At 38.8% G+C, this 27,132-nt stretch overlaps 1 protein-coding gene across 1 annotated transcript in view; it reads left to right on the plus strand.

Annotated features, from left to right (window-relative positions):
* The window catches only part of DMGDH (dimethylglycine dehydrogenase), a 61,326-nt gene that overhangs the window by 32,699 nt on the left and 1,495 nt on the right, over window positions 1–27,132 (plus strand). Inside the window, exons 14-15 of the mRNA XM_087430336.1 lie at window positions 605–664; window positions 22,582–22,716. Of these exons, the coding sequence (XP_087286462.1) occupies window positions 605–664; window positions 22,582–22,716 (195 nt within the window). The remainder of the gene's footprint in view (window positions 1–604; window positions 665–22,581; window positions 22,717–27,132) is intronic.

A 27,132-nucleotide genomic window follows, 5' to 3' on the forward strand; every position in this document is an offset into this window, starting at 1 on the left:
TTTAGACCAGTTCTCTTGGAGCAAAAGAGACCAATAACAACAAAATAAACAAACAAACAAACACCATTAACTTCAGGTCTAGTCCCAATAGGGGTTCAGCTCCAACTTGAAGTGCACTGATTGCGATTCAACCTCTGTTTCTTCCTTTTCCCTTTCCTGAACTCTGTAGAAGCCATTTTCCTACCATCTGCTTTCTCTTCTACTTATCCTGATTCCTGGCTAATTGTAAGATAAGTAAATTACTTACTAACTTTTCAAAACCTAATTATGTAAAATTATTACATAAAAACATATGAAAGTTGTTTCTGGAAGGAACATCATGTTGTGATATCCCTCAGATGTTTATTATAATAAAAGAGCCACGGAAACAAACCGTGAATTTTAGTTTCTAATTTGCTATTCAAATAACAGTACTTGCTGAAAGGCTACCTTTGAATTTTAGATTTAAAAAATTACTTTAGAGACAAGTCCATAATTTTCCTTTTGCAGAATCTATATTCAAAGTCAAAACGTGTTCTCTTCCCTAAAAAAATAATATATGAAAGTGATGTTACTGAGATGATTTGCACTCATCTAAGATTTAAAATATGTGTTTCCCTCTTAGATGAACTGTGATACAAATCCCTGGGAAGCTGGACTGGAGTATTTTGTGAAGCTAAATAAGGTATGTTTGCATTCTAGAGTGTACTTGAAGTAAATCTTAGAATTATGCCGTTTCCTGACAGAGCTGTGTTTCAGGACGCAACCAAGTGCGATCCCAGGACAAATGACCTGGACGTAAATAAGAAGCATTGCTCAAGTGCCTCATATTAAGCTTCGTCAAACTTTGATATCGGTTCAAACCATTGTAGTGTTCCTGTAGGTGTAAGATAGCAGAATCCCGCAACTTTAAAGACTAAATCTAAATTCTAAGATAAAAGTTAGTAAGGGTGAGATGTCAGCAGACATTCTTGTAAATCCCGGTGACCTGAGACGTCACGCATTAGCTAATCAACACACTGCAGTAATGGACTCTCCCTGGGTGCTCACAGCAAGAGGCAGCCTTGCCTCAGCAGATCTTTCCATCTGCTTATTAAGCATCTTTGTATGTAACTGCAACATCTGAGTTTAAGCAAATGACATATTTCAAATGTGTTCAGCATAAAACAAGTCGTTACTGAGAAGCCAATACAGGCCCATGAATCATAACTGATATTAACGTTCCAAAGGGGACCCGTCCATCAGTGGTCCTCAAAGTGTGGTTCTCAGACAGATCATCAGCATCACCTGGGAGCTTGTTAGAAATGCAGATTCTCAGCTCCCACCCCAGACCTACGAAATTAGAACCTCTGGGGGTCAGGCCAAGAAGTCTGTGTTTTAACAAGCTGCAGGGGATTCTGATGCAGCTAAAGTTTGAAAAGCACCATCCTATGTAATTATTATGGAAAAGTGTATTATGAAGCCAATTACAGCCTCGCTCATCTATACAGTCCTACAAAGATAAATGAGGTTATCCTGTTGTTATGGACCGAATGTTTGTGTCTCCACCAAACTCCTATGTTGAAGCCCTAACCCCCACTAGCTGCTATTTGGAGGTGGGGCCTTTGGGAGGTAATTAGGTTTAGATGAGATCATGAGGTGGGGCCCCCACGTTGGGATTAGTGCTCTTGTGAGAAGAGGAAGAGAGATCGGGGCTTGCTTTCTGTCCACCATGTGAGGACACAGCCAGAAGGTAGCCATCTGCAAGCAAGGAGTAGAAGACTCATGGGGGAACTGAATTGGCCGGCGTCTTGATCTTGGACTTTCCAGCCTCCAGAAGTGTGAGAAATAAATTCCTGTTGTTTACACCACTCAGTCTGTGGCACTTTGTTGTAACAGCCCGAGCTGACTCGGACACCCATTGAGCGGTGTCATAGTTACTATAGAACTTAATAGAGGTGCAGTTAGTGGTAAAACTGAATGACAGGGACAGCGCCGTGCTGGTCAGGATTCTTGTTAGAATTCCAAAAATAAACTGTCCTGCTAATAAGTGCTAATTTAGTGCTAATAAGCTAAAGTACCATGGAAATATGCAAACCCAGGCATATGAATCAGGCTAAGGAAACTTTTTTAATACCCTTGCATCAGTTCCCAAATTATAAGCTAAGATATTAACAGAAGCATGTGTATTTATAGTATTAGATTTTAGGAAAAAGAACCTCCTAAAGGGTTTTAAAGGGAATATCTTTCTGTACATTTTCCCCATGACTTTTATTTTTATGATGTACCATCTGCCTGCAGACTGGAGAAAGCAGGTGCATGGACTCGGGCAGACCCTAGCAGCAGATTGCTCCTTCTGATAACAGAAGTCTTAGTTGAGCTGTTTAAAATAAGGATGAAAATGGGCTGACTCTAAAAAGCACTAAAGTTCTGCTGTGGGTCACCAATAAGTAAATAGATAACTGACTCTTTTGCTTCAGTGTTTGGGTATTATTATTTGGGAATAAGGCATAGATAAATGATCTCTTCATATTGAGAACGGATTTTTTAAAATCCCTTTATGATGATAAGCAGGTGTGGATTGTGTAGTTATTAGCTCCTTTCAATTATTTCAATAGCCAAAGCTCAGCTCAGAACTAAGTTGTTTAATAGATAATGATTTTGATTTATGGTATGTTTTTATGATTTCTGAATCGTTGGTTCTCATTCTGGTGTCACAAAGTTAATTCCTAATGCTTTGATTGGGTGAAGGTCCATGTAGCACAAGGACCTGGACTTAACTGAGCCAGTCTTTTTCAATCACGTTAACTCAGGTAGTTAGTGGGTATCAACCTAACCACAGTGATGCTTGCTAATTTCCAAGACAGGTGAATAGGTTGGATCAGCTTTGTTTAGATCCTGTTTGGTGGTTTCACAACAACTCTATCTTGGTTTTGTAGCAGTAAAATGATAACTTTATAATTTTTGCTACAGTGTGAAACAGATTCCTGAAAAACTTATTTACATTACAGACTAAATTATGTAACTTGATAATTCAAGTCCTGTGCCTAAGAAGAAAAATGTTGCCCAAGCTGGCTGGATAGAATATTTTAAAGAATAATATAATGCAAGTCCCTATTGCTTTGGAAAATTGATGCTATATGAAAAGTGAAGCAGCAGCTAATACAGAGGAATATTTATACTCAATGCCAATAAAAACAAAACAAAAAATCCTGGCATTTTACAGTTGTTTAACATCAATTCTTTCTTTCCCTTCAAAGCGAATATGTAGAAGCCCTGCTTGGCCTGTAAGTGTTTACACAACTAATTGTATAAGCCATAATATGAAGAAAAATACAGAGATACAGGCTGTGTCTGAGCTCGGAGGCCCCTGGAGATCACTCAGTCCACCTCCTCATTTGAGGGTGGGGAAAGGGAAGTGCAGGAGGTCCAGTGTCCTTTGGTTAGCGCAGGTTGAACTCTGACCTCACTGTGCTGCCTCACTCACCACTTCCCCCAGCAAGGTCCTTTCCCATAATGGGCTCATCAGCCTTGAATAACTGCCCAGGAATTTCTTTTCTGGCGACATACTTTGTAGAATTTGCATGGACTACATTTTATTAATTGATACCTCCCACAGTTATGTTTCTGTTATAAATAACTTTGTGTTTTATGGTAGGATCAGAATAGCTGCTTTGCCCATTTTAAGATGGAAAATGGGTGGGGGAGGAGATGGGCCATCAGACCCCAATTGGGGTGAACTGTGTTCTTGTCAAAACCGGTACAAAAATAGGGAAAAGAAAAATGGAATATTGAGGACATCTTCGATGGCAAAGGAAGATGGGGTGATGGCACTTGTCTCCCTTACTTCTTAGGAGTCTCAGTCCCCCCATAGTGCTGGCTCACATGAAGTAGATACACGTGTGCACGCATTCATTCGTCCAGTCAACTTTTATTCAGTACCATTTATTAAACACCTTGCTAGGCCACAGGTCTAAGAGTTCAAGATATAACTTCTGATGGCTGTCAGATCTCATGAAGCTTGAAACAAATGGTATTTCAGGAACTAAAGCTGTAGAAAACATTCTTAACGTTAATTCTGAAACTATTGTTCCACACGAGGAGCATTGTGTGGCGGTACATGACAGTGCCATCTTGTGGGGCGTGAGTATAAGGCCTGGAAAGGAAGCCTTAGCCAGAACTAGGATGCAGGTAAAAATAGCTGAAAGTATACTTTTAAATCTTCTCAACTAAAACTCGTTTACCTGAAACAACTCATATCATTGTCCTTAATGGTATTATAATTTGTTCCAAAGGAAGTTACTTTTTGGGAAAAAAAATAGTGGCTTTTTTTTTTTAGTTGGAAATGAAAGAAATGCATTAATCAAGAGCAAAAGGAAAATCAGCTGCCTTAAGATAGAGTCATAAGTATTCTTGGAATTTTCCTCTTGGAATTACTGAATCCTTGTCCATTTCCAGAGGACCCCAGCCAAGATTCACAGAGAATCAAGTACTAAGTGTAATGTGTTTAAGCAGATCAGAAGAATTATTATTTTTCTATAAGCTCTCTCCCCCATCCCTCCTCCTTCTTTCTCTCTCTCTCTTTTCCTGTCTTGGGCTTGTAACTAGTAGAAACAGGATAAAATGTGATATATATTAACCACAAGTTAGAAGACAATGTTGATTCTAGAAAGTACAGGGTCTGCCTTGGAGGAAGGATTATTTAAAGCATAATTATTCAGTAAGCAAAACAAAACAAAACAGTGAAAAGGCAAAGCACTCACCACCAGGCTACTACATCCAAGAATTCAATAAGTACTAGCATTATTAGAACCTCAAAGTGGAAATAAATCGTTGTTTACAGACAACAAGATAGAAAGGAATTTCTCATATGTTATAGTGGTAAAAGTACCCAACTCTGTTGGGGAAATTTTAGGTAAAGGGTAATAAGAATCGAGGAGGCAGGAAATTTTCACTGCCTCTCAGTCTCAGCTGCACATTGGAATCATCTGGACTATGAGTCTTTTAAATCATATAATGCTTTAAAAAAATCCGGAGGCTCAGGCTGCATCCCAGGTCAATTTAAAAAGAATCTCTGGGGGCCGGCCCAGTGGCATAGTGGTTAAGTTCGCACCCTCCACTTCAGCGGCCCGGGGTTTGCAGGTTCGGATCTTGGGCACCGACTGACGCACTGCTTGTCAAGCCATGCTATGGCAGGCGTCCCACATATAAAGTAGAGGAAGATGGGCATGGATGTTAGCTCAGGGCTAATCTTCCTCACAAAAAAAGAAAAAAAAGAAAAAAAAGAATCTCTGGGGCAGGGATTCAGGCATCAGTATTTTTTTTTTTAATTCCCCAGGTGATTCTGGAAAAGATTGAGAATGATTGTTTTAGAGCAATAATTTTCAACAACTTGGAGAACTTAAAAAATATTACCTGATGCCCTACCTGGAATGGTTCTCAGTGTGTTCCCAGACCAGCAGCATCAGTGTTACCTCAGCATTTGTTAGAAATACAAGTTATCGAGTACCATCCCAGACCCCAAAAATCACAAACTCTGGGGATGGGGACCAACAATCTATTTTAACAAGCGCTCCAGGGGATTCTGAGGCACGCTCAATTTTGAGAACACTGGAATAGGATCAATGGGGGCGGGGGGGGGTGGATCTGGGATTCTTGATTTTATTACACAGTGAAGATGGAAAACCGCTGTCAGTTCTTCTAATCTCATGCCTGCCGTGGTCCCGTGAATAAACAGAAAAGCAGAAGAACGGGCGCATTGCCCGTAGGGTGGTGCTATAGAATCTGTTGTGGGTTAGAAGTAAATCAGTAGATGTGTGACCTATTCTGGCCGGGCTACCGGTTAATATATTCTGCCCCAAATCTTTTTTTTTTTTTGAACTGGGCAATAAGTGAATTAGAAAAAAAAAAGTCATCCAATTCTGGCTGTGTGGGCTTGGGAAAGCTATTTAACTTCATTTTGCGCCTGAGATTGCTAATCTGTAAAATGAGGGCTCCCTTGCGTGTCTACGATTCTATGAACTACCACCTAGCAGAGTGCATGAAGACCTTGGTGCTGTGTATAATTGTGTTATTTTAATTAAGCCATCCTTATTCTCTTACCCATTTCTGTTGCTGAATGATAAAGAAAAAAAAAGGGGGGTGGAGTAAAACCTAGGCTGAGACAGTTCATCATTCCTAAAACATCTGTCAGAGTATGTTAAACTAACCGCCACTGACCCATTATCCTCATATATATCCAATTTCTGTTAGGAAACAATACTCTAATTCCACCCTAAAAGCTTAAGTGTGCTGTTTAGCTGACTGCTTTTTAATCTGTAAGTCCTTGGAAACCCTGGTCCAGGCATGAATTGAAGTAATTCTTTAGATTGCTTTTATTTTATTTTATTATTTTATTTTATTTTACTTTACTTTATTTCATTTCATTTCATTTCGTTTTATTTTATTTAACAGCTTAACTAAACATGCAATAGACTGACATATTTAAAGTGAACCACTTGATAAGTTTTAATGCATGTGTACACTCGTGAAACCATCACCACGATGAAGATGGTGAACATATCCCTCACCCGCAGCAGTTTGTTCCTGCTCCTTTGCAATCCCTACCTCCCAACCCTCCCTACGCCCCTACATGCCCCCAGGGAACTTTTTCTCACTATAGACTATCTTGCATTTTCTAGAGTTTTATATAAATGGAGTCATACAATATATACTCTTTTTTGTCTGGATTCTTTCACTCAGCAAAATTAGTTTGAAGCTCGTTTGTGGTGTTTTGTGTATCAACAGTTCATTCCTTTTTATACTAAGTAGGATTCCATTATATGTATTTACCACAGTTTGTTTATATACTCATTGAACTTGGGGTTGTTTCCAGCCTAGGGCTTTAACAAATAAAATGGCTGTGAACATTTGTGTACATATGTATTTGTATGGACATAAGTATTTGTATGGACATAAGTATTTGTATGGACATGTGCTTCTTTTTTCTTCAGTAAATACCTAGGAGTGGAATGGCTGGATGAAATGGCAAGTATATATTAACTTTTTAAGAAATGTTTTACAAAGTGGCATACCATCTTATGTTTTACATTCCTACCAGCAGTATATGAGAGTTCCAGTTCCTCCGCATCTTGCCAGACACTTGTCATGGTCAGTCTTTTTAACTTTAGTTATTCTGAGAGATATGTGGTGGTATCTCATCATGGTTTTAAGTTATTTCCTTAATGACTTGATGTTGAATATCTTTTTATATGCCTGTCTACCATTCCTATCTCTTCTTTTTTGAAGTGTCTGGACAACTCTTTTATTCATTTTTGATTTCTTCCCCCTTATTTTTGAGTTTTGAAAGTTCTTTTTTTCTTTTTTGCTGAGGAAGATTCCCCCTGAGCTAACATCTGTACCAATCTTCCTCTATTTTTTATGTGAGTTGCCACCACAGCATGGGTGATGAGTGGTATAGCTCCATGCCCGGGATCCGAACCCGGGCCACCAAAGCAGAGCATGCCAAACTTAACCACTAGGCCACGGGCCCGGCTGCTGAAAGTTCTTTTTTTTTCTTTATCGAGGTCACATTAGTTTATAACATTATATAAGTTTCAGATATACATCATTATATTTTGACTTCTTTGTAGACTTCATTGTGTTCACCATCAGAAGTCTAGTTGCTATCCATCACCGTGCTCGTGCCCCTTTACCCGTTTCATCCTCTATCGCCCCCTTCCCCTCTGGAAACCACCAGTCTGTTTTCCATGTCTGTGTGTTGTTTGTTTATCTTCCACATAAGAGTGAAGTTATATGGTAATGGTCTTTCTCTGTCTGACCTATTTCACTTAGCATAATACCCTCAGAGTCCATCCATGTTGCAAATGGCAAGATTTCATCTCTTTTGATGGCTGAGTAGTGTTCCATTGCATATGTACACCACTTATTCTTTATCCATTCATTGATGGTCTCTTCTATTGCTTCTACATCTTGACTATTGTGAATAATGCTGCAATGAACAGAGGAGTGCATATATCTTTTCAAATTAGTGTTTTCATATTCTTTGGATAAATACCCAAAAGTGGAATAGCTGGATCATATGGTATTTCTATTTTTAGTTTTTTGAGAAATCTCCATACTGTTTTCCATAGTGCTGCACCAATTTACATTCCCAACAGCAGTGTACAAGAGTTCCTTTTTCTGCACCTCTTCTACAACACTTGTTATTTCTTGTCTTTTTAATAATAGCCATTCTGACATGTGTAAGGTGATATCTCATTGTAGTTTTGATTTACATGTCCCTCATAATTAGTGATGATAAACATATTTTCATGTACCTGTTGGCCATCTGTATATCTTCTTTGGAAAAATGTCTGTTCAGATCCTCTGCCCATTTTTTTATCGAGTTGTTTTTTTTTGTTGTTGAGAGGTATGAGTTCTTTATATATTTTGGATGTTAGCCCCTTATCAGATATATGATTTGCAAATATTTTCTCCCAATTGGTGGGTTCATTTTGTTGATGGTTTCCTTTGCTGTGCAGAAGCTTTTTTGATGTAGTCACATTTGTTTATTTTTTCATTTGTTTCCCCTGCCTGAGTAGACATGGTATTCGAAAAGATACTGCTAAGACCAATGTCAAAGAGTGTACTGCCTGTGTTTTCTTCTAGGAATTTTATGGTTTCAAGTCTTACATTCAAGTCTTTAGTCCATTTTGAGTTAATTTTTATGTATGGTGCAAGATAATGGTCTACTTTCATTCTTTTGCATGTGGCTGTCCAGTTTTCCCAACACCATGTATTGAAGAGACTTTCCTTTCTCCATTGTATGTTCTTGGCTCCCTCATCAAAAATTAGCTGTCCACAGATGTGTGGTTTTATTGTTGAGCTCTCAATTCTGTTCCATTGATCTGTGTGTCTGTTTTTGTGCCAGTACCATGCTGTTTTGATTACTATAGCTTTGTAGTATATTTTGAAGTCAGGGATTGTAATGCCTCCAGCTTTGTTCTTTTTTCTCAGGATTGCTTTGGCTATTCGGGATATTTTGTTGTTCATATACATTTTAGGATTCTTTGTTCTATTTCCATGAAAAATGTCATTGGGATTTTGATTGGGATTACATTGAATCTGTATATTGCTTTAGGTAATATGGACATTTTAACTATGTTAATTCTTTTAATCCATAAGCATGGAATATCTTTCCATTTCTTTATGTCTTCTTCAATTTCTTTTAATAATGTCTTGTAGTTTTCAGTGTATAGGTCTCTTACCTCCTTGGTTAAATTTATTCCTAGATATTTTATTCTTTTTGTCGTGATTGCAAAAGGGATAATTTGGCACATGTGTGTGGTGATGGGTTGTAATTAGTATTTGGGTGGTGAACATGATGTAATCTATGCAGAAATAGAAGTATAATGATGTACACTTGAAATTTATACAATGTTATTAACCAATGTTACTGCAATAAATAAAAAATAAAAATAAATAAATAAATAAATAAATAAATGGGATTGTAGTCTAGATTTCTCTTTCTGCTAGTTCGTTGTTAATGTATAGAGATGCAACTGATTTTTGTATGTTGATTTTGTACCCTGAAACTTTACTGTATTTGTTATTTATTTCTAATAGTTTTCTGGTGGATTCTTTAGGATTTTCTATATATAGAATCATGTTGTCCACACGTAGCAACAGTTTTACTTCTTCCTTTCCAATTTGGATACGTTTTATTTCTTTTCTTGCCTAATTGCTCTGGCTAGGACTTCCAATACTATGTTAAATAAGAGTGGCAAAAGTGGGCATCTTTGTCTTGTTCCTGTTCTTAGAGGGATAGCTTTGAATTTTTCACCATTGAGTATGATGTTGGCTGTGGGTTGTCATATATGGCCTTTATTAAGTTGAGGTACTTTCCTTCTATACCCATTTTATTGAGAGTTTTTATCATAAATGGATGCTGCAACTAGTCAAATGCTTTCTCTCCATCTATTGAGATGATCATGTGATTTCTATTCTTCATTGTGTTGATGTGGTATATCAATCAATTGATTTGTGGATGTTGAACCATCCCTGCATCCCTGGAATAAATCCCACTTGATCATGGTATTTGATCCTTTTAAAGTATTATTGTATTTGATTTGCTAATATTTTGTTGAGGATCTTTGTATCTATCCTCATCAGTGATATTGGCCTGTAATTTTCTTTTTTTGTGTTGTTCTTGTATGGTTTTGATATCAGGGTAATGTTGGCCTTGTAGAATGAGTTAGGAAGCGTCCCATCCTTTTCAATTTTAGGAAGAGTTTGAGAAGGATAGGTGTTAAATCTTCTTTGAATGTTTGGTAGAATTCACTGGGGAAACCATCTGGTCCTGGACTTTTGTTTTTTGGAAGGTTTTTGATTACTGTTTCAATCTCCTTACTAGTGATTGATCTATTCAGATTCTCTATTTCTTCTTGATTCATTTTTGGAAGGTTGTATAGTTCTAAGAATTTATCCATTTCTTCTAGATTATCCAATTCGTTGGCATATAGCTTTTCATAGTACTTGCTTATAATCCTTTGTATTTCTGTGGTATCCATTGTAATTTCTCCTCTTTTGTTTCTGATTTTATTTATTTGAGCCTTCTCTCTTTTTTTTTCTTGGTGAGTCTAGCTAAAGGTTTGCCAATTTTATTTATCTTTGCAAAGAGCCAGCTTTGGTTTCATTGATTGGTTCTATTGTCTTTTTAGTCTCTATTTCATTTATTTATGCTCTGATTTTTATTATTTTCTTCTTTCTACTGATTTTGGGCTTTGTTCTTTTCTAGTTCTTTTAGGTGTAATGTTAGATTGTTTATTTGAGATTTTTCTTATTTTTTGAGGTAGGCCTGTATTGCTATATACTTCCCTATTAGTACCACTTTTGCTGCATCCTATAGGTCTTGGTATGTTGTTTCATTTTCATTTGTCTCCAGGTATTTTTTGATTTCTCCTTTGATTTCTTCATTGACCCAACAGTTGTTCAGTAGCATATTGTTTAGTTTCCACATATTTGTGACTTTTCAAGCTTTCTTCTTGTGGTTAATTTCTAGTTTCATAACATTGTGGTTGAAAAAGATGGTTGATATGATTTCAATCTTCTTAAATTTATTGAGACTTGTTTTGTTTCCCAACATATGGTCTATCTTTGAGAATGTTCCATGTGCACTTGAGAAGAATGTGTCTTCTGCTGCTTTTGGATGGATTGTTCTCTATACACCTACTAAGTCCATCTAGTCTAGTGTTTCATTTAAAGCCAATGTTTTCTTATTGACTCTCTGTCTGGATGATCAATCCATTGATGTTAGTGGGGTAGTAAAGTTCCCTAATATTATTGTGTTACTGTTAATTTCTCCCTATAGACCTGTTAATAGTTACTTTATATACTTTGGTGTTCTTATGTTAGGTGTATATATATTAATAAATGTTAGGTTTTCTTGGTGGATTGTCCCCTCTATCATTACATAATGTCCATTTTTGTCTCTTGTTATCTTTTTTGGCTTGAAGTCTATTTTGTCTGATATAAGTATGTCTGAAGTCTATTTCACCTGCTTTCTTTTGGTTGCCATTTTGCTTGAAGTATCATCTTTCATCCTTTCACACTGAGCCTATGTTTGTCTTTAGAGCTGAGATGGGTCTCCTGAAGGCAGCATATTGTTGAGTCTTGTTTTTTAATCCATCCAGCCACTCTGTGTCTTTTGATTGGTGAATTCAATCCATTTACATTTAGAGTGATTGTTTATGGATGAGGGCTTAATACTGCCATTTTATCTTTTGTTTTCTGGTTGTTCTATATTTCCATTGTTTCCTTTTCCTTGTATTTCTACCATTTCAATTTGGTGGTTTTCTGTGATGTGTTTCTCAGTTTCCTCTTTTTTTATGTTTTGCTACTCTGCTCTGATTTTTTGTTTCATGGTTACCATGAGGTTTGAATAAAAGATCTCATAGATGAGATAGTCTTTTTTCTGCTGATAGCATCTTATCTCCATTAGCCTATGCAGGTTCTGTCCTTTTCCTCTTCCCCTTCTATGTTTTTGTTGTCACAAATTATCCCTTTTTGTGTTGTGAGTTTGCTACCAAATTGAAGTGGTTATAGTAATTTTTGATGCTTTCTTTCCCGTTAGCCTTTATTTTATAATTAAGTGCTTATGTAGAGTTGCAGTTTTCTGATTCTGTCTCTTTCTTTATTACCTTGCTCAAAGCTTTGTAAACCTTTGCCTTTTTGTTTCAGGTAGGAAGGCTCCTCTCAACATTTCTTGTAAGGCAGGTCTAATGGCGATGAACTCTCTCAGCTTTTGTTTGTCTGGGAAAGCCTTTATTTCTCCTTCATATCTGAAGGATAACTTTGCTGGATAGAGTATCCTCGGCTGATGGTTTTTGTCTTTCAATATTTTTAATGTATCATTCCACTCTCCCCTAGCCTGTAGAGTTTCTGTTGAGAAATCTGCTAATAGCCTGATCAGGGTTCTTTTGTAAGTTATTTTCTTTTTTCTGGCCGTCCGTAATATTCTTTCTTTGTCATTGACTTTTGACAGCTTTAATATAATGTGCCTTGTAGAAAGTCATTTTGCATTGAGAAAATTAAGAGTTCTATTAGCTTCGTGTACTTATATATCCAGTTCCTTCCCCAGGTTTGGGAAGTTCTCAGCTATTATTTCTTTAAATAAGCTCTCTGCTCCTTTTTCCCTCCTTCCTTCTTCTGGGATACCTATTATCCTTACATTGCTTTTCCCAATTGAGTTGGATATTTCTCATAGAATTTCTTCATTTTTAAAAAACCTTAGTTCTCTCTCCTCTTCTACCTGAAACATTTTTAGATTTCTATCTTCAAGCTCACTAATTCTCTCTTCCATATGGTCTGCTCTATTTCCAATGCTTTCTCCTTTATTTTTCGTCTTATTAATTTTCTTCAGCTCCAGAATTTCTGTGTTTTTTTTTTTCAGTATCAATCTGTTTGGTGAAGTACCCCTCTTCATTAATTTTATTCCTAGGCTCATTGAACTGTCTTTTTGAGTTTCCTTGTAGTTTGTTGAGTTTCTTCATGACAGCTATTTTGAATTCTCTGTCAGTTTGATTGCAATCTTTAATGACTTCAACTTTGGTTTCGGGAGAGTAGTTATTTTCTTTCTGTGCTGTGTTACTGTAGTTCTTCATGGTGCTTGATGAATTGTTCCTCTGCTGACACATTTGTGATAGTAAACACCTTTCTTATTTGGGTAAGGCTTTGGTTACTTTGATTCTGAGCTGCTTCTGGTTTTATTTGAGAGCCTACACTTTCCACCTCCACTGCCTCTGCCAGAGGCATCATCAGCGCCCTCCTTGTGCCGCTTGTGCCTCCAAGGCTGCTGGCACCTTGCTGCTTATGATGTTCCTGCAGTCATGGGTATTGCCACCAAGGTCACCAGGCTGCGAGCACCTCTGTTGCTTCTGGGGTCACCTGGGTCTTGTGTTCCCTGACTGGCTGTCCATGGGCTTGGGTGCTGCTGCTGTGTGTACCACCTGCGCTGCTGCTCCTGGGTTATCTGGAGGTGCTGACAGCACTGCTGCCATGAGTGTTGGGTTCATGGGTGTTGCTGCTGCTGCCAGGAGCCCAGGGTCTTATATGCATCTCCTGCTGCTGATAGGGCTGGTGTCAGGGGTGCCACCACTGGGGGTTAGGTCATGGGAATTGTTGTGGCTCCTGAAGCCTCAGGTCCCAGGCACCACCTGCCACTGCTGGGGGAGGGGAAGGGGCTGAGCTGCAAGTCTGTTGCTGCTCTTGCAGCCTCTGGTGTCTGGAGTCAGTGTGCTTTTTGAAACCTCAGGTCACAGGCACCACCACCACTGCCAGGGGTGTTCATGTCTTGGATGCAGCCCTCCTGCTGGATGGGCTGGTGTTGGAGGATGGGTCACAGGTATCTACTAGTTCCTGGAGTCTCCAGTCATAGGTCTGCAGTGATTCCTGGCACCTCTGCAAGTGTGAGCTGCCTGGATTCCTGGAGCCTCCATTCATGGGCCTTACCTCAGTTCCTGTGGCCTCAGTTTGCTGACACTGCTGCCACTGCTCCCCTAGTTTCACTGCCTCCAGGAGGTTCAGTACACCCACCTTCAGATGTATAAATGCATGGATCTCTTAGGCATTCTAGTGTACTGTGCAGAGAGTCCTCTGTTGGTCAGTGAATGTCCTACTGGTTGTAAGTTAGAGGGAAGAGACAAAAAGAACAACTCACTCCGCCATGATGCTGACGTCACCCCCCTGAATGTATTCTAGGTACAAGTCCTTCATCAGATACATGCTTTGCAAATATTTTTTCCCAGTCTGTATCTTGTCTTTTCATTTGTCTAATGGTGTCTTTCAAAGAGCAGAAGTTTTTAATTTACAAATTTGTAAAGTTCTTGTCAATTTGTTCTTTTGTGGATGATGCTTTTGTTGTATTTAAGAAATCTTTGCCCAACGCAAAGTCACAAAGATTTTCTGCTGTTTTCCCCTAAAGGTTTTGTCACCTTTGTACATTTAGGCCTATGATTCATTTTTAGTTAGCTTTTGTATCTGGTGCAAGGTATGGATTGAAGTTTATTTTTTAGCATATAGATGTCCAATTGTTTCCAGCAGCATTTGTGGAAGAGACTATACATTCTGAACTGCATTGCCTTTGTACCTTTGTCAAAAATCAGTTGTCCGTATATGGTCTATTATATAAGTCTATATAATAGGTCTGTTTCTGGACTTTATTGTATTCTGTTGATCTATTTGTCTTGATACCAATACCATACTGTCTTGATCACTGTAACCTAAACCAGGTTGTGATAGCCCTGAAACTTTGTTCTTCTTTTTCAAAGTTGTTTTAGCTATTCTAGGTTTTTTTTAATTTTCATGAATTTTAGAATCAGTTTGTCAATTTATACAAAAAAAGCCTGCTGGGATTTTGATTGGAGTTGCATCGTGTCTGTGGGTCACTTCAAGTCTTCCAACTCATGAACAAGATATATCTCTGTTTTTTAGGTAATCTTTAATTTCTAAAATGTTTTGTAGTTTACAGGTTTTGCATATATTTTTACAGATTTAGCCTTAAGTATTTCATATTTTCATGCTATTGTAAATGGTATTTTTAACTTCATTGTTCGGTGGTTTATTGCTAGTGTATAGAAAACAATTGGGTTTGTGTATTAATCTCATATTCTGCAACCTTGCTAAACTCACTTAGTAGTTCTAATACTTTTTTATAGTTCTTTTTTGTATATTCCATTGGATTTTCTATATGGACAATCATGTTATATAAAAAAAGTTTTTTCATAAATAAGTATATAAATAAGTTTTTCTTTGTCTTTTCTAGTCAGGATGTCTTTTACTTCTTTTTCTTGCATTTTTGTACTGGCTAGAACCTCCTCCACTGGCTGACCCTTCAACAAAGTTAAATAGAAGTGATGAGAGCAGACATTATTATCTTGTTCCTGATCTTAGGTGGAAAGCATTTGGTCTGTCATCATTAAATCTGATGTTAGCTGTAGGTTTTTCAGAGATGCTCTTTATCAGGATGAGAACATTGCTTTCTATTCCTAGTGATAAAGTTTTGTTTTGTTTTAACCAGGAATATTAGATTTGGCAAATGTTTTTTCTGCATCTACGAGATAATCATATAGTTTTTCTTCTTTACTTTGTTATATGGTGAATTACATTTATTAATTTTCAAATGTTAACCCAACTTTTCATTTTTGGGATAAAATCCACTTAGTAATGATGTCTTATGTTGGATTTTATTAGATAATTTTTAAAAGAAATTTTGCAGCAATATTCTCCTTATAGGATGAGTTACAGCTTGCAATTATTTTGTTTCTTTTTCTTTTGAATGGAGTGTAAGCCTCTTGAGTACAGGTTCTGGCAATGCAAAATATGTTTTGTTCACCATTTTATCCCCAACACCTCGTTCAGGACTGGCACATAGCAGTTGCCCAGCAAATATTTTGTTGTTGAAAGCAGTGTCAGGAGATGATGCTGGAGAAGTACATCTCATCATGAGGGGTCTCACCTGCCGGGCTAAGGAATTTGGAGTGTATCCTGGAGACATTGGGAAGCCATTGAAGGATTTTGAGAAAGGAGTGACACTCTGGTGATGGAAAACAGAGTGAAAGGGAATAAGCCTGATGACTGGGAGATCATTTTCCCAAATTATTGAAGAAATCCAACAGAGAGATGTCAAGGGCTTCAACTAGGGCAGTGGCCATAGGACAGAGAAGAAAGAGGTGTGAGTGATATTAAGAAGGTAGGATAGAGACCACATGAGGGACTGTATGTGAAGTGAGTGGAAAGGAGGATCTAGGATACTGTTAATGAACTAGGAGGGTTGTGATTGGGAGGTTGGAAGGACTTATGGGTTGAGGGGTTATGGGACAGCCACGTGGGGAGTCTCAGACGGCATCTAAGCACATGGGTTTGGAGACCTGTGCTCTGAAAGTATGGATTTGGATCATTCATATAGTGGTGGCAATTAAAGCCAGGGGAGTGTTGGGAGCTCCTCTTCTATAGTACCCTGTACTTACCTCTACTGTGGTGCCTATCACACCCCGTAATACTGGCTGCCTTCTCAGCTAGATGGGGGAACTCCTTGAGGACACAGGCCAAGAATCCTTAGGACTTGCACTGTCTGATAATTAGTAGGGACTTGGTAAGTGTTTGTTGAAGGGTTTGAGTCATGGCTCGGCCACTTTCTGCTTCTAAAACTAAACGAGTTGCTTAATCTGTAAGTACTTCAGTTTTCTCATCTGTAAAATGAAGAAAATATCTACCTCATAAGTTTGTTGTAAGTATTAGATGAGATAAAGAACATTTGGTACCTCAATAAATGTTAATTCCCTTCCATCTTATTGAATTGAGTCTAAAATATTTTAGGGAAAAACAGCTATAGATAAAAATCCTTTCAGTTTTTTGAAGACCGCAGCAAGAGAGATCTTGGGTCCTATGGAGGCTTAATTTCTTCATGTTTTAATTTCTTTTAATAATGATACACTTTGCATTTAGGCTTGCGTGCCATACTTAAAACACCAAATGGGCAATTGTTTTTCAGTCTAGTTTAGAGAGATGAAACTATCATGAAAAGTCTATATTATAATTGTTGCCAGTGCACTTAAACATGACAGTACATCTGACAAAGCTATGGGTCCATTCCACAGTTTTCCTTTGAATCATTAGACTCAAAAACTGAAAAGTAAATATTCCCTTTAATATTGAATCTAGTAAAAGTCATAAAACACATGTAATGGTGGTTATGCTAGTTTTGAAAAATCTAGTTTGGTTTGAATGCTAATAAACCTAATTATTGGCCTGGCTTAGGAGTAATATTTTAAATATTTTTCTCCAGGTTTCTGTTTATCCTCACTTTTCTCTTGGTTAATAGAATCGCTTTTCTAGTTATATTAAAGACTTTTTTGAGAAGGAATACTTAACTGATTAGTAATTTTGGTTAAGAAAAATGCTAGATGAATTGTTTCTTTTAAATTGCCAAGAAAACCAATGTGACCTCAATGAAAAAAAGAATCAGATTAAAAAATAATAAATAAATAAATAATAAATTGCCAAGAGCAGAGAATGAAAACCATTTGTATGTGGGAGTATTCATTTCCAGACAATAATAACAGACTTGAGTTGCTGAACTAATAATTTAACGTTTTGTTAATAAAGAGATACTGAAATTGTGGTTATTATAAACTTATGTGGAGTGGTACGAAGCTCTGCACAGTGGAAAAGGAACCGAGAATTGAGAAGCCTGGGCTCAAGGTTTGGTGCTAACTCACTTTGTCACTTCAGGCAAGACCCTTAACTTTGAGGCTTAATTTTCTCATATGAAAAATGAGATTGGACTACATTTTTCTGCCTGCTTAAAAACTTCTGTGATTCTAATTATGTGACTGTGGGGTGAATAATGGTATAATTAGTCTTGATGGGGTAGTGGGTCAGTCGGTGCCTTCCCCTCAATGAATGAATCCAGTATATGGCTTTGTCAGTGTGACTGTGAGACCAGCAGAGATGTACCTGATAGTCAACAACTGACTGAAGAAAGTTAAGATTTGCATAGACCATACGTTAGGAATGGCCACATGCTTTACAAGGGGATTCCCGTCAAGATTGTTTTTAAATGATGACCCCTGAGCCCCATTTTAAGTGGGAAACTTTTCAGGAAAGTATTGAGGAACAGTGGCACAAGTCTGTCACCTGGATTTTCATCTCCGCTCTGCCACTTACAGTAACTCGTGGCCAGCGGGTCTCTGCACCTCTCTCCATGCCTATAAATGTAGGAGCACGATTCCACAACCAGTGGTGTGCCTGGTTTCTAAGGCGGGCTTTCTTGGGATCCAGGACATTACACTGATTCTCTTATATCTTTGGAAACTTTTGTTATTTAGGTTAAAAGGATTTTGGCCAAACCATTAAATCAAACTGATGACTTCCTTGAATTTTCTGATGGGTTTTGACTCCAAATATATGGAACAAAAAAGGTCCAAAACTAGGTTTTTATAGTTTCTCTCCTGGTCTATGAGAGCCCACTATCCTGACTCTCTATATCAGGACCTTCCTTCCCTCCGGTTCTGCTGTCAAATTCAACTTCAGCTACACATCTGAGAACTCTCCATTGCCCTGAGAATCATGACCAAAAATATACTGGTTTAATTTATTTCATTTCCATGTGCTTTTAGCTAATGTAGGTGCTTTTAATAGAGCTAATAAGAGATGAGTAATTACATTTCACTTAAAATCTACTCAATGTTTTCGTCTATGTGGATGTTATATTTAGTCTGTATTACAGGTGGCTGTTTTAATGGCTCGTATGGCTTTTTAAAATTAATAAATTTAAAAAGTATAAGGCAAGACTATTTTTAAGCTACAGTCTCAGTGCCACAGAAATTTGTAGTTGCTCAAAGACATTAATAGCTAATTTGGCAGTGACTCATTAAAGAAAGATATTTCTGTTCTCAGGTCATCCTGAAAGCACTAATTTTATTTTATTTTTATTTATTTTATTTTATTTTATTATTTTATTTTTTTGTGAGGAAGATCCGCCCTGAGCTAACATCTATGCCAATCCTCCTCTTTTTTTGCTGAGGAAAACTGGCCCTGGGCTAAAATCCGTGCCCATCTTCCTCCACTTTATATGGGACGCCGCCACACCATGGCTTGACAAGTGGTGCCTCGGTGCGTGCCCGGATCGAACCTGGGCCGCCAGCAGTGGAGTGCGCGCACTTAATCGCTAGGCCACGAGGCCGGCCCCTGAAAGCACTAATTTTAATCACAGCACTTACCTTCGGACACATTTTCCTCTCTCATTGTTAATTAATAGTTGTATAATAGAGTAAAATCTACAGTCTTGGGAGGAAAGCCAAGTAAAACGAGAATGAAATGCCTTCAACCCACTTTAAATCTTCCTGAGTCAGGCACAAGGCTAACTTGGGAGAGCTGTCCTGAGGGGCAGGTGTCGTCTCTGACCTGTGTTTTAAGTGTATGTTCCTTACTTTTAATGAAGTTTTTGTTGTTTGTTAGAGTATTGTTTTCATTCATGTCTGAGGGCGACATTGCTGACAAGATCACTTCCTAAGTCAGGGATATACAGATATAGATGTCCAATTTCCTTAATATTAACTTTCCATGTGTTTTCAAATCCTTTCACAAAGTACAAAAACATTGTGTAGTGAATGTCATTCAAAATAGGTTCAGGCTACCCAGAAATAATGTAAAAGAAATGTTCTTTAGAGCATTTACGTCAGCTGTGCCTTCCAACGATAAACCCCAGGCACAGTCATTTAAGAACACATATGGATAGATCTAAAGATGCTGACTTAACGTCGCCGTGTAACTGAGCCTTGAGAAAGATCCTTAACTTTGTTGGGCCTTTCTCTTCCATAAACTAGGGATGAAATTATCTGTCTCATAGGAATGTCATGAGGATTAAATGAGCTCATGAATGTAAAGTCCTCAGCATGGTGTCTGGCATGTAGCAAGTGCCTAATAAATTACAAATACTGTTAGTATTATTTATTTTGTACTGAATTTATTACTTTAATTTTTCTCTTCTAAAGGAAGTTTTCGGGGGTCCCCTCTTTTCCTCTTTCTTATGATTAGCTGATACTTTATGTTCCCGTTAGACTTTGGTACAATGGTGAATTTGAGGAAGGTAGAGCTAGGCTCCCTTTCCAGCACATCTTATTCCCCTCATCCCTCCAGCACATGCCCCAATAGCTCTTGTCCAGCAACCCAAAAAGACCCATTTCTGAAAGCTTTGGTCTTGGCCAGCTTCCCCACAGCCCCTCCAAAGGTGTAGCAGATACCGGCTGAAGTGGCTCAGCAAAGGCAGCTCAAAGTAGACGAAAAGGACGAGCTGGGACTCTGAGATCTGGGTTCTTACCAGTTTGTTGGTTGTCTTTGGCTAAGTTAATTCACAAATCCACCATCTATGGGTTGTTGTGCAGATCGAATTATAATGTAAGTGCAAGGACTTTTGGAAAAGGCCGTTCAGACAATAGTTATTATGAAACCTCATCTTTCACAGCTCAGCTCAAGCTACTTGTCTATAAAATTGTTGCTGACAGAATGCTGCCCCAGCCCCGCTCTCCTGCCCCAGAGAGAACTGACCTTCTTGAGTTCCCTCTGTACATGCCCCATCACAGCATCCAGCTGTTTGCCTTTCTGCCTCCACGCAGTAGACAGTCTTTGTTTTAAGTTTAGAAAATGTTGCGATTTTTACACTCTCATAGAACAAACAGAACCAACTTTGAGTCATGTTTCAAATTGGTACAGCTGATTTCTGTGTTATCATGTGTCGTGTTCTACAAGGAATCTCACATTATTCTCTTTTCCTCTGCTCTGTTAAAACATTGAGGAGATATAATAATTTCAGGAATGGCATGTTGTGATGTGTTATGACTCCTGTTATCATGAATTTATCCTATATATGAACTCAAATGGATCAAGCTCTTCCTGTGGGCTGCTTGTTTTGTTTTTTTCCCGGTAGTCCTGTCTTAAATAACACGGGTCCAGTCTTTGAATTTTTATTGGGGTTCATAATAAAGCTTTATAGTTGGTTCTCACCATCTGGATCACACTGAGGAAGGGGAAAGAATTGGACTTTCATTTTGCAATTATTTTAACCTTGGCCAATGGAAACTTTTCTTAGCTTCTTGTGTGGGTCAGCAATTTAAAGTTGCAAAATCCATAGAAATTATAGATCATTGTGGGCTTATCCTAGAAGTTCTGAATCAGTAAAGGAGTGAACTGGGGGTCGCAGGCAGAGGACATGTGAGGACCCCTCCTGCTGTGTCACTGAGCGGTTAAGGGGACATATTATACCCGATCCTAAATGTTTTGTGTGCAGAAAGAGCTGTATAAATCCTAAATGTTGATGGCAGAGGACATTTTTGACATGAAATATTGTTTTCTTTCTTCTTTGGCCAATGAAGAAATTAAAGTTATATCCTTTCTTTTCTTTCAGAGAGTAGGTCCTCTGTACGTATATGAGAACTGTTTTGAGAATTTTGCTTCCCACATTGTAATCTCTAATTAAATCTCATTCACAGAGATGTGACTTGTATAGCACAAATCCCCCTTTTTCCCCCTAGGATAAGAGGTGCTTGTTTGGGCACACTTACGTGGCAGCCTCGCCCCCCCGTCCCACTCGGGGTAGCCTTCCTCCTCCGTGCTCACTGCTCTTAGCCTCTGACCAGTTTCTCACACTTGTCAAGTGTCCCTGGCTTTCTGCTTGGGTAGAAGAATTGCATCTCCTCTATAGGCTAAGTGTCTCCACTGGGGAGTTGTTGCTCACCTGTTTGCCGTAAGGTGTGTTACTAATACCCATGAAAGTCCTGAAGTTTGCGTGATTCCTTTATTTTAATGCATAAGAATGGATTCAAGGTTACCCCTGTCACAATGTCACTCCCAATCACTTGCATTGCATTGGGAATAACCCTGAGTGTGCCCATGAGACGGAATTAGGAATAGGAATGTCATCTGTCACGTGTTACACGGAAGGAGAAAAAAAAGGTTGAAAAGCACAGTGTTAGAGAATAAGCTCTTTGATCAAAATCTTTGTTTCTGACTAATTTTGTAACCCACACAGGTCCTAGCATGATGCCTCACACAGAGTAGGGGCTTGATACATTTCCTGAATGAACTGATGAGTGCAACCCAATAGATAATACATTCCCCAGACCATTATTCTGAAGAAGGAAAAAAATGTGCAGCATTTTGGGGTTGTGTTAGCATCACATTTCAAAAAAGTGAATTTCTTCCTTGCTAAAGTCTCACTCTGGGTAGAAATTGAGTAGCACTTTGCTCACTGCCAGCCAGTACCGCTGTCTAGAACCATTGGATACAGGGTCCCTTTCATAATCCACCATCGCAATACCGTGCCTTATGTTTTTCTGCCTGGGTGGTTCTGGTAAAATTGTTATCACAAGTTGTTACCCTAAAGTGCAGCCTATTCTGAAGGAATAGGTGGCTGATAGTATCATTTGAGGACTAAGAAATATTTGTCTAGACATTTGATCCAATCTGTATTTTTATTTAATGTGTAACTGGTGAGAAAATAGCAAAGACAAATTTAAATGCTTGCATGTCTAACCTTGTCACAGTGTCTGAGCATTCATTCATCATCATTATCTTGGATTCCTGCAGCCAGCCGACTTCATAGGAAAGCAAGCACTGAAACAGATTAAAGCCAAGGGGCTGAAACGGAGACTGGTCTGCCTCACCTTGGCAACGGACGATGTTGATCCGGAGGGAAATGAAAGCATCTGGTACGATGGCAAGGTGAGCGCCAAGGGCCTCATGGCCAGCTTCACTGCCACAGAAACCCTCCTTGTCTCTATCGGTTTCCTTTTAGAGTTTATTGCTATTTGTTTATCTATGGTGGGATGACACACTTTTGATTTCTGAGCTGACATTCAAGAAACAGAATCAGTTAACTGAAAGGAAAATGAAATGCTCATGTTTGAAAACACAAATGTCTATATGCTTTGATTAAGAAAATAAACCCAAGGACTTGAAATAGGTTGGGCAATGAGGAAGGTATGATTTAGTGGGTAAAATGATCTGTTTGCTCACCACATCCATATCTGTGAATGCAAGAGATGGATTTTATAAAGAATTTGGGGGCCAGCCCGGTGGCATAGTGGTTGGGTTTGTGTGCTCCACTTTGACAGCCTGGGGTTCATGGGTTTGGATCCCGGGCGTGGACCTATGTCCCGCTCGTCAAGCCATGCTGTGGCGGCATCCCATATACAAAATAGAGGAGGATTGGCACAGATGTTAGCTCAGGGACAATCTTCCTCACCAAAAAAAAAAAAAGAATTTGGCATTCTGATTTAGCTTCTTGGGGATTTTTTCAGGAGGAGGCAAATCTAACCTTAGCACATTAGCAGAAAAAAATTTCCAAATGAAAACATCTGTAACAATAGAGGGTCGAACCTTAGAAAGTAAAAGTGAAAAGTAGAAACCATTTGGTTCTTCAGAAAGAGTAAAATGACCTTCTCACTGTGGAATGTTACATTTCATTGACTCGATGGGTGTCCGGTAAAACCAGATATTTTACCAACAGAACTTCATTTCCTCCACTTTTTGTGACTATTTATAAAACTCAATTTGGTAAAGATTTCCCTCTGTTTTAGCTGGGTTACCAGGCAGATGTGGGACACTCAGCTTCTACCATGGGGCTGGCGCAGGGCCTTCCAGGCTCATCTAAACAGCTGTTCCACACTGAACAGGGTCTGCTTGGTCAGGACCCAAAGACTCAGGGATTCCGTGCCTGGGTTTTTTCTCACATGCTGCAGCCTACTTGATATTTGTTTCCATTTCCCCCATCTCTTCAGTGACACAAGAACCCTGGAAGTGGGGAAAGCCAGTGGCGTCAAATCTCAGCCTTTGGATCACTAAAGAAATGGCCATTTGGGCTGAGGCATGGGTCAGTTTGATGTAGAACTAGCGTCTACAGAGTTTCTACTATGTGCTGGCTATTTTTCATGTGCTCTCCCGTCTAATTTTACAGCACCCCCCTCAGATATATATGATCATCCCCATTTTAAAGATGAGGCTTTAGGGCTCAGAGAGGTGAAGTAACTTGCTTGAGGTTACACAGTTAGTGATTGACAGAGCTGATTTCTGACCCAGATATAGGTGGACTTTGAATTGCTCATCCTTTCTTCTAAGCCATGCTGAGTACTCCAATTTGCTTCCTTCTTGGTCTCTGCTGATGTCCCGCTGTATCTTCTTTAGCACTGAATTATATACCCAGAGTTCTTGTACATCTGAGTAGCAGGTGGATGCTATTAGACACTAGGAAGCCAACAGCCTTCTCTCCAATCTCCAGCTCTTTTTCAATTGTATTGAGCTTGCTCTTCTGTTTGAACCATTCCTGCTCTTACTGCACTGTCTCCCCTTCCTCTTTCTGTTCTGAATCTCTGGTTCAGCCCTCTTTTCTTAACAGCCTCTTCCTCTAATTTCAGATTTGCCCACGATTTGCACTGATACCCACCTCTGCCGTTAACTAACTGCCAGACCTGATCTTTAGCTTCTCTGGCCTCAGTTGTCTCATCTATACAATGAAGCCATTGGATGAGATAATGTCCAGGTTCTTTCCACCTCTAATTAAGTTTCCCCCCCTCATTATATCTCCCCCACCTCATCTTTCTTTTGTTTTACATTTTTCACTCTATTCTCATCCAGCTTTCTCAGTCTTTCTAGTACAGTCCATGCCCATCCTTCTACTGACATTCTGCTTTACTTGCCCACGGAATGAAGGAGAGATTATGCTATAATATTCTTTATGTAACCCCACATCAACCATGAGCAACTGTCAGATTTTTAGCTATCTTAAATATGACCATACCCAAATTAGAGTGAAAAAACCTGGAAACCTGTACCTTAAAATTACACAACATTATATGTCAATTATATCTCAAAGCTGGAGTGAAAAACCCCTGGAAACCCAAGTTCCATTTTTGAATTTTATTTTCTTTGCCATATCTGTGCACTGAGTTTACATGCTGTATTTTTCATCTTTCCTACTATATGCCATTGCCTACAGAGCTGCTAATCCAATTGTAGTTTCTTTTACTAATCTCTTGAATTTCCAATATCAGCTTGTCTGCTCTTTGCTGTTTGGTAGGGTCACCCTTTTTATCATGCCAATGACCCTCTTTATACCCTGGAATGCATTGAAATATTTTTTGCTTTTCATTTCCTGACGTTGTCTGGACTTATGCTGCCTTTGGTATTTGGTATTCTATTCCTGCAGATATTTCCAGCACTGGAGATAGGGTACACATTTATTCATTTATTCAAAAAATTTGAGAGTCTGCTATGTGGCAGCAGTATTCTAGGCACTAGGGATGCAGCAGTGAACAAAACAGACAAGAATCTGCCCCTGTAATGGAGCTTACATTCCAGGGGAGGGAGAGAGACACAACGGAACAAGATAAATAAAATAAATGGCATGTCGGAGGGTGGTTAGTGCCCTGGGGAAAAGCAAAGTGCAATTGGGAGATGGGCAGTGCTGGAGGGAGGGATTGTGATTTTAAATAAGGTTTAATTTTTAAAACTCAGTGCATAAGGGTGGGCGTGAGAAAGGCTTTCATTAGTTGTAAAAGCAGATTTGCTGGAAAGTAAGTTTTAAAGAAGAAGTTTTAGGGAAAGGAAGTTTGGAGAGTTTAGAAAATTTTCTTTTTCATTATTTATAAACTAACGCACACAGAGATAGCCAAAGAAACACAATACCTCATCCAACTTAAATTATGTTGCCTCCTTCAAAGGCCATTTGCCATGTTACCTTCTCTAGGTCAGTTAGAGGCGTCTTTAGCCTCGTCATTAAGAGAGGAATGAAAGAAGGCTAAAAATAAACGAGGCTTGTTTACATCAGTAAAAAGAAGGCCAGTGTTTGACTTCACAAGAACATGAGGATGAGACTCTACTAGGGAGAGTGTAGGGACAGGTGGTTCTTGCAATCACTGAGCAAAAGGAAGGAATGGATTTAATTGAATCTGGGAGATTTTAAGGTAGAATGATATAAAATTAACGCTAGGGGAAACCTTTCCATGGAGATGAAATAATAAAAGGAAAGGTCAGACTTCTGAAATACTCGGGACTGCTAACCCCTGGGTTAGAGAGAAATTAAAGGAGAAATGAAAGTAATCTAGCAGAAAGCAAAGCATTCAATAAATATTTTTAAAATAGCACTCACCTAATAAATATGCTATTTCTTTAAGTTACTAATGCAGAAGTAACTGCACATGAATGACTACGGGGACTTTAGGAGATGGGAAGGCCTGAGGAAAGAGTGTGCACAGTCTCTGAAGAGGGCTTGTGGGTTTTTGACCCAGTGAGTTAAGGGATTTGGCCAACAGGCTTGCTCAGACCTCTTCCTGTTTTCTTAAAATGTCCAAGGAAATCACGTTAACTTTCTCAGGGCTCCAAGTGCAGACCTCTGTTTTACAGACTGGGAACTGAAACCAAAGTTACCAAGAAAGTCTTTCAAAAAGCAATGATTAAAACCCCAACCTCCCTGACCCCAACCCCTGCCTTTTACCACTTAACTATGATCCAAAGGAGAAGAGCAATTATAAAACGCGTGTGTTATCGGAGCAGCACCTTGGCAGTTAATCATCTGCCAGAGAGAAGCTTTTACTAATGAATGCATTCACGTTGGTTTTTTTTTTTTTTAAATCAACTAGTTCTTCACCATAATAAGTTCAGAAATTACATGGAGAGCTTCTGATTTGGGGTTTCAACGAGATAATTAAAAACTGGGGCTACAGAGATAGGAGTCTGTATTTAACGACGTAAATGTGTTAGCATCGAAAAGACTAGAAATGCTATAATAAGACTGTTGACTGTAGTGGGCTCTCTGCTGAGGCAGCTGAAAGATCCCCGGGCTGATTCATGTCCATGAACGTTTGTGAGCACTTGTGAGCACCAGCGACGCGCAGCCCGCTTGTTACAGCGAGGCTGGAAGGTTTAGGGCATCTTCGTGCAGCCAAGAGAAGCCATTTTGAGTAGGGCTGTAGATCACACTTTGCTTTTATTGTCTTCTTCTTTTTAGAAATGTAGCGTTTAACCTGACATTTCTGTGTGGTAATATTTTTGCGTTTTACTCTGCTTTTCTTTCTTCTCTTTCATCCTTTCCTCTAGATCTGGTTTCCACTAATCCTCTTATCTTCTAATCAGGCTTGTTAT

Source organism: Ceratotherium simum, chromosome 4 (genome assembly GCF_057802395.1).
Source record: "Ceratotherium simum simum isolate JZ-2026a chromosome 4, ASM5780239v1, whole genome shotgun sequence".
Taxonomy (NCBI): domain Eukaryota; kingdom Metazoa; phylum Chordata; class Mammalia; order Perissodactyla; family Rhinocerotidae; genus Ceratotherium; species Ceratotherium simum.